An 11,066-nucleotide genomic window follows, 5' to 3' on the forward strand; every position below is an offset into this window, starting at 1 on the left:
AGTGGGACTCCCAGTCTTAATTCCCATTTTACAGATGAGGTAACTGAGGCACAGAGAAGTTAAGTGACTTGCCCACAGTCACACAGCTGACAAGTGGCAGAGCCGGGATTCGAACCCATGATCTCTGACTCCTAAGCCCATGCTCTTTCCACTGAGCCACGCTGCTTCTCTGCTTATCACCTGGAACAAACCACTGAGGCTATACTACTGCATCAGTCCCCTCGCTGATCTCCCAGCCTCTGCCTCCCACCCCAATTTATATCATACACGAGCTTTAAAAATCATCTTCCTGAAACACTGTTTGGTGGTGCCTTGAAGTGGAGAGATTTCCGGCTTTTGCTGCAGAGGGTGACCATCCTCCCCATCTCCACATCCCTTCAACAGTGACAAGGTGGCATGTTTGTGTCAAAAAGAAAATCCCCAGCCCGAAGCCATCAGAAGCATTTTTCAATGTTCAGAACTTATGGGTCGAGAGAGCTGGAGGCTGAGCCAGAAAATCAGGATTTTGCTGAATCTTCGGTGGCTCCTACCCCAGCACTGCCCTGATGGTGGCCCCAACAAAGTAAAATATCAGACTAAATTATGGAGGACCTGGGATTAGAAAGGGTGAGGGAGGTATTTATGATAATAATAATAATAATAAATAATTATGGTATTTGTTAAGCACTTACTAAGTGCTGGGCACTGTATTAAGTACTGAGGTGGATATAAGCAAATCCAGTTGGACACAGCCCACGTCCCATATATAACTCACATTCTTTATCCCCAATTTAGAGTTGGGGTAACTGAGACATAAAGAAGTGATGTGGCTTGCTGAAGGCCACAAAGCAACAAGTGGCTGATCCTGGATTGGAACCCATGACCTTCTGACTCCCAGGCCCGTACTCTATCCACTACGCCATAGTAGCATTTCGATAGGGCGACAGATTTACCAGACCACCGACAGAGTGTTCAGGACAGAGTCACTTCTGGAAAGGAATTTCCTAATGGAAAAACTGTCTTGGGCCGAATATGCAGAGGGCCTACAATCTCTGGTGCCAAGAAAATATGACCAAGGTTTAGCCAGGGGAAGTAAGGGCAATGTTTAGGAGCTACAGGACAAGGACCCCAACTCCAATCCCACCCAAAATGTGGCATGCTGTAGTTTAGGTTTTCTGCCCAGTCTTCCCTCCACCCTCGTTTTGGAAGAGATTAGATAAAATGGAAATCCAGAGCTGCAGCTACTTGTCAAGGGCCGGGGAGAGAAAAATAAATGTTCACTAAAACTATAAACTCAAGTCCCTCCCCCGGTACCACACCTGAGCTTTGACTACAACTGACACAAAAGGGAACTTCTCTAAATCATAAATTCTTCCTTGCCTCACCAAATGAGGGCAAAACACAAATCTAGACACCTAGTCACCCTAAGCAGCAGCTATTATTGCCCAGTAAACGTCTATTAGTCATGCAGATTTCCTAGCCAAGGCCTGTCTGGGCAATGTCAGCCTAATGCTTTTCAGCCTTTCCATGCTGTTTTGCGGCAAAACGAACAAGTTCCACTTTCACTAGGATGATAATGAGGCTATTAGCACTTGTACCTCTAAAATGTATTCTGTATTTTTTTTAAAAAAATAAACCTTTTTTGGCCTCTTTCAGACTCAGTCATAGTTTCAATGGAGGAATAAGCGCTCTAAACCATCTTGCACCACGTTTAGAAACTTTACGTTATATCCAGCTAGAATAGACACTGGAAAAGTGAGGTGGGCGGGGCCGAAATGTAAAAATCTGCCAATGAGCCACGGTTTATTGCAGTTAATGAACACATGTCCTGACATTACCGGACTTTGACCAATCTAAATCGTATCATGAGGCCATTGATGTAAGACCATGATTTGCTTTTAATATTAATGAATCAACCTGAAATAAATGTTATAACTCTATTTACATTCCAATACTCTAAATGTTCTCCCTCCAATTAGACTGTGAGCCCCACGTGGGACAGAGACTGCATCAGGCCTGATTAACCTGTACCTCCCCTTTCAGCATACACGGTAAGCACTTTAACAAATACCACAATTATTATTATTTTTGTTATACAGATAAGCCCTTGAACTTATACATAAACAAAGCAGACTATGCTTCACTGACATAATGAAATAATGCCAGTTCATTTATCACTAGTACAAATAAAGGTTCCTGGAAACTACTCAAATTTTTCAATTTTACTGTTTTGATGATGCATTTCATTTGCAGAATGTGGAGCTGCAAATTAGTAAATGCAATTTCCCGATAAATTTCTGAAATAATTTATAATGCAAAGATTTTTTCCAAAAAAATCTTCAAGGAAGCAAATGCAAATAAACCATGATTTATGAGGAATCCGTTAAAAACATTAAAATTCACTCCAGAAAATTTTGCTTTCGGCTTCGGTAAATACTGAAGCGAAAGAAGAGCACAACTGGCAGACGGGGAGAGCTCTAACGCCAATGATAAATTACTGCAAATCTGAAAAATGTAAAATACATACACACAGTGAAGGATACAAAAAAATGATTAAAATAGATAACAGTACCCAGCACCCTCTTTATAACACCATCCTTTGGAATCAAGCATTTTGAATGTTATAAAGAGGAGGTCTTTATATGGAAGTGGCTATACTAGATAGGGGGATATTTTTATGTGGATTAAAGAGAGCCTTATAATGAGGGTGGAGAGTATTAAAAGCCACACCACACACACAGTAGGCCATCATGCATTTTCACCCATTATCAGACTTACCCCTCTTTTGAGGCTTCTGAAAGAAGGAATTCTGGGCTTCCCTGTTTTTATTTCACTCATACAATAATGCACTGGTTCAATGGAGAGTGTGAGAAACTGGGACCCATTAGGAGAACTGGATATGAATAAACTAGGAGGGGTAAGAGGAGGGGACTGTGGCTAATGTGGAAATAAAGAAAGGAATCAATAAGCTGAATGTGAAGAGTGGTTTTGCTTCTTAAAAAAAAAAAAAGCTATCCTCTGGTAACATGATTTCCATTGTTTAACTCTCACAGGAAAGATATTTCAACAAAAGATTTAGTTAATTTTGTTCAAAACTAAGTCTTTCAGAGGTCAGTGCACCTTGTTAAAAAAAAGCAACATTCCTCTTAATCATTAAATTCACAAAATTCACAGATATTTGCTATTCAAGTACAATACTTCCTACGTGCCCTAAAGGAAAAAGCCATTGTTTCTAAGTTTTATTCTTCTTTATTTCCAGCCATGAAACATCACTGGGGATTTTTTGATCATATTCATTCTACTTATATTTATGGACACTTATTGCCATACTTGGGGCACAAGTATGTGAACTTAAATGGGGGGGTGTTCACAAATCCATATGGTTTCATAAAACCATAATCTTTCTGATAAACTCTCCCACTTTGTTTGCTTATCAGATCCTTGGTAAAAACGATCTAAACCAGTTTTCCAAAGCATTTCATTCTACTGTGGGGCCCATCTACTATGATGAAATGAACAACACCCTCCATCCTATTTGCTGGGAAAGTTATTTGGAAATGAAGGGTGTTTACATTTCATTCACATTTCCCTTCATTTCAATAACATCTCTGCTATAGTTTAAATTTCAACTGACTTTTACTTTCTTGACTACACCTATGTCCAAAGATCAGAAAAAATGTTAGAATAATCAAGTATACATTACATTTAATAAAACTGTGTAAGTAAACCATCCATTTTCCCACCTGAAAATACATAGTCACAATTACTGATGAATGTAGTAAAAGCAAAGAAACTAGCTATATCAACTCCACCTCCAGAGACAATTTTTAAAACAGGACACCTGATCAGAAGTCAGAAGGTGAATTCTCTCGTAAAAATGAGGTTTCTCAAAGAATTTAGACTATTTCCTCTAAAATTATATTTACGAATACAGCCTACATCTAAAAATCAAAGTATATGTTTATATGATCTATTCATTTAAATCTACAAAAGCTGCATTTCTGACCTTTTTGAACCAGGAAGGTGGCTCGCAAAGAAAATTGAAATCGAAAGCTTACGAAAACGAATAGCTACCATTTAAGATTAACATAGCTTTCTGTTCAATGATAAATAGAAATGATGACCCAAAAATATTTTTCAATCTCAACGTCTGAAAGATGAATAGTAAATCTACTGTTTTGAAACTGGCAATGTAAATAATGCACTAGTAACACATGGATTACTAAGCCTTTTTTAACCAATTCCTACATAAAGGCCTTCCAAAACCTACACTGAAAACATAGCTGAAGGTTAAAAAAAAATTCTCCAACGAATCTCTCAACATACTTAAAACTCAAGCGAAAGGTGTTGTTGGGTTTTTTTCACATATAGTAAATTCTTGACTTTTACCTTGGGTTTTTTTCCAAAAAGCCACAACTTGCCCTTGGCCTTTCCCACCGTAGTCTTTGAATCGATCTTCATTCCTTCCTGTTTAGACGCACTGATTGTTCCATCAGAAACAGTCCTGTAAATATGCTGACTGTAATCTTCAAATGGAAAGTCTCCTGGAGGTTCGAATCCAGACTTAAAGGAATCTACCACCAATTGGGAGTCCTGAACATAGAAAAAACAGAATTCATCTCCTAAATCCAACAACCGATAGTAAGTGGTGGGCACCCGTGGGATGGTTTATTTTCATTGCACTGATTACGGAAGGAAGGACATGGCTTTGTCCAAGGTTAGATTGATGGGGATAGGGAGAGGCCCCCGCCCTCACCCAGTTAGTGACATTCCGTGCTTTCGGCCTCCCATCTAGCTCCCTTCCTACCCACCCCCAGTGACACCCACCGCACCCTATCCTACCCAGTGCCACTGTGTTCTGCCCACTTTCACCCTAGGGAGCCAATTCCCGATGCTCCTCCTGATCACCTCCACACTTCAAGGCACACAACAAAAATTACTCACCTGCATGGAGCTGACATCATCCTGATGGTGCAGGGCAGGGGGGAGGCAGCAAGAGCAGCTAAGAATTAGAAAGTGCCTCCAGCTCGGTGCTGGAAAACCAACCCCAAGTGGTAATAGTAGCTCACCTGCTCCTGTCCCTCACTGGGTTCTCTGACATTCTCACCACCATGGGAAGCTCAGCAAGAAGCAGCTCAGTAGCTGCTGTTGCTGCTGTTACCATCACTAGCCCTGTTGCATCCTGCCTTGTTGTCTCAAATGTGCCATTCGCATGCACACTGGATAAGAGGGCAGAACTAGGCGGGGGGGGGGGACCCAGGACCATATAAATCTAGCCATGTATACTTAGTACAGTGCTCTGCACACAGTAAGCACTCAAAAAATACAATTGAATGAAAATATATGTGGTTCTGAGTGTGTCACACACACACACACACACATACACACACACACAAACACATGGAGACTGAGCTTGTGAGCACTCTGGGAGTCAGAAAGACCTGGGTTCTAATCCCGGCTCTGCCACTTCTCTGCTGTGTGACCTTGGGAAAGTCACTTCACTGGGCCTCAGTTCCCTCACCTGTAAAGTGGGGATTAAGACTGTTAGCCCCATGTGGGACGGGACTGCGTCCAACCTTATTAACTTTTATCTACCCCTGTGCTTAGAACTGCTTGGCACATAGTGTTTAATAAGTACCGTAACAATGAATTATTAAAGCAAAGGTTATAAACCAATATCATTATAATTATATAATCAAGTTTTCATTACTCTGAAAGACATCGAGAAGATTCCAATGCAGAAATATTTATAACTTGAATTTCCAGTTTAAAATTAATGGAAACACTCATTACGGGCTTTGATTCCAGTAGCATCAAGGCCAGTATTCAGCATAAAGCTGACTGCCCCTGCAGAAGTTGCTATAACAGATGGCATTAAGATGTTACTAGAGAAAATTAAAGCTGAGGAGCACTGAGTGCAGAAGTTGACAAGTAGGAAACTTTTACCTGGAAAGTTTCTCAGGAAATTCCTTCTGCCACCACAAAAAAAAAACTTGAAGTAGTAAGTTTTGTTAAATTTTAGGAAATCTACTTTTTATCACATTGTATGGGAGATCTTTTTCATACTTTTAAGACCAACGATATGAACTTCACAGACCTTGGAAATATCTGACTTCAACTGCTCCATTTTGTTCAAAACAAAATAAATTGAGTACAGGCATTAGTATTTTTAAACTCTTCAGAGATTTTTGACATAACTAGGGATGTTATGTCAGTACTCTAGAGATTAACTAAAGGTATCCAAGTGGAAATAGAAGTTAGAAATCCTGGATGAAGTTCAGATAAAATGTTCAAGAACTATAAGTAAAAACAAAACGTTTGGTGAACAAATGTCAAAAATAAGATTAAAGGATTTAACATCACTGTTTTACCCCTTAAAAAAGAAAAGTGTAGATCAAGCAGTTATTTTACTCAAGAATATTCAAAACATAATGAAGTGAATGACACTTACTCGGCGCTCATCAACTGATTTTGCAGCATGAATCATTCCTTCTAAGCATTTTGAGATGATAGGAACGACTTTTCGTTCCGAATCTGCAAATCCTCTATAACACTCACTAAGTTTGATGGTCCTTCGTTCATCCATTTCTTGAAGATGCTACCAATCAGAAAGTTAAAAAGGGGAAGAAAAACAGACTATTTTAAAGGCAGGCCTCAATGAGAACACCGTTTTGCATTTATTTGGCCTGACAACTTGACCACAAAGGACGTGGTATTCGACATTACTGGATCAATCAAATCAATCGCTTGAGCTTATTGAGCACTTACTGTGTGCAGAACACTGTACTAAGTGCTTGGGAAAATACAATACAACAAAATCAAAGAGTTCCCTGTACTGGAGGCCTGAGGATGCTATTATGAGAGTAATCCAACATTTTGGCATCTCTCAAGGACTATTAAAATGAGCCGGATAATTTTATTCTGGAAAATATTGATATGAAAAATCACCAATCACCAACCATTCCAATTGGGCCTGCTAGAACACAACTACCCAAGAAAGACAGAGCATCAGAACCCTAAAGAGCACTAAATAAGTCCCACCCCAGGACCAGGTTGTGACATATACCCCTGAAGTAACTAGAAATCTGTTCACCTTAGGGGGGAAAGGGACAGTGGAAAAATGAAGGGGAAAGGTGGGGTGGGGGAAGAGAAAGGGCAAAGGGGAAAGAGACAGAGGGAGACAAAATGGACACCACCACTCATCTACCTCTTACTCAGACCTTGGATAGTTCTCCCCACCCTAGGATGGTATGCTCTCTAAGATGAGAGCAGGCCAATTTTTCTGGAACTTTGGCCTCTATTATTAGGGCTTGGGATTTGTACTATATTTCCCCGCTGAGCTGTCCCCAAGAGTTCAAAGTCTTCTAGGGACAACCATTTAAATCAGCAGGAGACTCTCTTCACAGACCAACTCCTCTCATGTAGCTCTATTCCTCTTGATCACCTTCACCACTAAGCTTTTACCACAGGAGGAGAAAGCATGCTTCCCACAGTGTCTTTCCTTAATTGTCTTGACTTCTAAGGTTTTCTTCCCTTCTTTTCCAATTCTTGTCCGTTGTTTACTAGAACAAAACTAGAATTCTCATTTGAAAAGCTAGTACTTATTTCCTTATATCATTATCTGCTTCTGATGCTATTAGTAACCTTCCTGCAACAGTTGAGAGAAACCACTTCAATTATGAATATTTTATCACATACAGAAACAGAACTTGGCCTCCTAGTTATAAGTTTGGAGTCAGGCCTTACAAACACAACCCTAAAAATAAGATAATAATAATAATAATTAAGGTATTTGTTAAGCGTTTACTATGTGCTCAGCACTGTTCTAAGTGCTGGGGTAGATACAGGGTCATCAGACTGTCCCACATGGGGCTCACATTTTTTTTTTAAATCCCCATTTTTACAGATGAGGTAACTGAGGCACAGAGAAGTTAAGTGACTTGCCCAAGGTCACACAGCAGACAAGTGGCAGAGTCGGGATTAGAACCCACAACCTCTGACTCTCAAAGCTCTTTCCACTAAGCCATGAGATCCGCGGTGTAACCTGGGCAGACTAATTCTGATCCTCTACCAGTTCCGCTGACAAGTTCTCAGAAAAGTTCTGACACACTAAATTTGAGATTTGTTGATTTTGAGATGAGTGCTCTGAAAATAAGAAAATCCCACGTTCCAAGAATGAATTTTACCTTGTAAATCTGAGGAATGACAACGTAGAAATGCTTTTGTTGCTCGCCATTAAAGTTTTGGAGCTGGGCAGCATATTCGTTTTTGTTCTCATCAGCCATATGTGTGCGGAGATTCAACTGCTGCTTGGCCTAATGAGGAAAATCACTTCAAATCATTACCCAGCAACAATGCATGGTTAATTTGCTTTCAAGCCCATACTATGTTTCTCTAGAAATGAAAATGAACACTAGTCCACGTGCCCAAGTCCTAAAAGATTTGAATGTGGAACCAAAGAAAATTAAGTAATAATGCCATATTGAGTCAGAGCAATGCTTAATCCAATCCACGCATCTATAAAAGTGTTATGAAAGAATCCCTGGAGAAACAGTAAAACGTTGCCCTTCCTGACATCCATCACCATTAAGCAATGGACTGTAAGAAATGTCACATGCTCGTTTCTGCCATAAATTGTAGCTGGGTTCTTGAAGAACTTTCCCATATTTTGGGTGAATTATGCTTTAGTAACCACCGGAAAGAAAGGGGTATTGGGCAGATGATTTGAAGATACCTCAACTGAAGGGATTATTTTGGAACAAATTCCTATATCGTTAGATCCTCTGCTATTACAATGCGTGTGCCTTAATTTTTCCTTCGAGTTGTATTAAAATTGTTAAATGAAAACTTACATATTACAGCAAAACTATTACCCTGCCTCCCCTTTTGCCTCTTTTTTAAAAAAATTTGAAGAGAACCTCTGTATTGGAATGCAGAGCATTTGCGATAGTAATAATAATAATAGCATTCTTATGTGTACTGTACTAAGCGCTGGTGTAGGTACAAGATAATCAAGTCCCACAGGGGTCTCACAGTCTAAGTAGGAGGGAGAAGGGATATTGAATCTCCAGATAACTGAAGCCTAGAGAATTTAGTGACCTGCCTAAGGTCACCCAGCAGGTAAGAGGTGGATCTGGTACTAGAAACCAGGTCCTCTGTCTCTTAGGCTCATGCTCTTCCCACTAAGCCACTCTGCAATTGGCAGATAAATCCAGTTCTACTATCATGGATTGTTGTCTTGCACAACCTTGGGTTGAGGAAACTGATCGACAGTCATCTAACATCCTGTCCCAAGGTGACCCCGGGGTACCGACCATCTCAAGGTCAAATGTTATCTTGTGACCTCCTGAGCCAGCAGGCGGAACTCGGAACTCGGAAGTGAGGGTGGGACACTGCCCCCACAACCCAAACTGCCAGATTGACAGCCCAAGATGGGACTACAGAAGGTGCCCCTCGCCCCCATGCCAATCAAATTAGGAATGGAGGAGGGGGGAGGGCCGAGCTTGAGGCCGGAAGCTGGAACGGCCTAAGGGCACAGGTGATAAATACCTGCCGCCTCTAACCTTCTGTGCAGAGGAACTGGACTTGCAGCAGCCGGCTGCAGGTCGCCTCTGTCCAGAGCATGAGAAGGTCGCTCTGCCTGCACCGAGTGAGGAGCCGTGGGATGGGTGAGTGTCCTCTCCTGCTGAGCGCTCGTGGGATTGGAAGCCAGATGCTTCACCTTGGGTATGTAACATTTACATGGATCTGATATCTAAGTGGGTGCCTCCCCAGGGGGACATGAACAGGGTGGGAGCTAGCTGCCTCACCAAGTGCGAGTAGCACATAAGTGGATTTGATGTCTAAGTAGGTGCCTCCCCAGTGGGAAGTGAATATGATGGGAGCTAGCCACCTCACCAAGTGCGAGTAACCATAAGTGGGTAACGCATAACTGGGTTTAACGCATAAGTGTATGTAACTCATAAGTGTATGTAACTCATTAGTGTTTAATGCATAAGTGTATTTAACGGAAAGGTGGATTCCTCGTGGGTGGGCGAGCACATGGTGGGAACCAACCGCCTCACCATGTTGTGAGTAAATCATAAGTGGGCTCGGGTGTCCACCCACATGCGAGTAACATATCAGTGTATTCCTCCCGTTAGGGAAGCTCTAACACCATATTCCTCCCAAAGGGGAAGCTTTAACACCATGTTTCTTCCAAAAGGGAAGGCCGATTGTTGGGTCAAAATAATTGATTCATTTTGCCCCGCAGAATAAATTCTATACAAAACTCAGGTTTTCCATCCCCGGCCTCCCTCTCTCTCTCGCCACGCCGATTCCGAAAGAACCTGTCCCCGGTGACGGGTGACACATCCAACCACATGCAATGTGGTACTACCATTTCTTTCAGAAGTGGGTCATGCTGAATTCTGACTGTGCTCAGAAGAATATTTCCTAATTCTAGTGTTGTGTTCTAATAATAATGTTGGTATTTGTTAAGCGCTTACTATGTGCTGAGCACTGTTCTAAGCGCTGGGGTAAACACAGGGGAATCAGGTTGTCCCACGTGGGGCTCACAGTCTTAATCCCCATTTTACAGATGAGGGAACTGAGGCACAGAGAAGTTAAGTGACTTGCCCACAGTCACACAGCTGACAAGTGGCAGAGCTGGGATTCGAACTCATGAGCCCTGACTCCTAAGCCCGTGCTCGTTCCACTGCGCCACGCTGCTTCTCATCAAAATGTATACTGAAAACATACGTTCTGGAACAACTGAGTGTATTAATGTCCCCTTAATCTACTCACAGAAGGCGTAGAAGATGAGATGAAGAACTAAAATTTTTTGTTCCTAGTGTTGTTTTTTCTTTTAAAAAAAATTAAACTAAATGATATCACAGAAGCTAAGGCAGATATATATATATATATATATAAATACATATATACAGAGAGAGAGAAGAAGATTGAGATTTTGAGGAGACAGACTGAGATAAGCTACTTCCAAGTACAAGGACATACTGGAAGTGCATTGATTTTCCAAATTTTTGTTCCAAATCACACTAAAGACGTGCCTAACAAAGCTATGATAGTTAGGCACTCATAGACCACTC

General features: G+C 41.2%; 1 protein-coding gene across 3 annotated transcripts in view; it reads right to left on the reverse strand.

Annotated features, from left to right (window-relative positions):
• The window catches only part of FNBP1L (formin binding protein 1 like), a 114,831-nt gene that overhangs the window by 18,443 nt on the left and 85,322 nt on the right, over positions 1-11,066 (reverse strand). For 2 of the 3 annotated variants that reach the window (XM_029062740.2, XM_029062739.2), the window contains exons 7-9: positions 8,166-8,294; positions 6,431-6,577; positions 4,369-4,572 (exon numbers count right to left, since the gene is read on the reverse strand). In XM_029062740.2, the coding sequence (XP_028918573.1) occupies positions 4,369-4,572; positions 6,431-6,577; positions 8,166-8,294 (480 nt within the window). Of the gene's footprint in view, positions 1-2,757; positions 2,917-4,368; positions 4,573-6,430; positions 6,578-8,165; positions 8,295-11,066 lie in introns of all 3 variants that reach the window. The other variant, XM_029062741.2, reaches the window with a different exon arrangement.

The sequence above is a fragment of the Ornithorhynchus anatinus genome, chromosome 4 (assembly GCF_004115215.2).
Source record: "Ornithorhynchus anatinus isolate Pmale09 chromosome 4, mOrnAna1.pri.v4, whole genome shotgun sequence".
NCBI lineage: Eukaryota > Metazoa > Chordata > Mammalia > Monotremata > Ornithorhynchidae > Ornithorhynchus > Ornithorhynchus anatinus.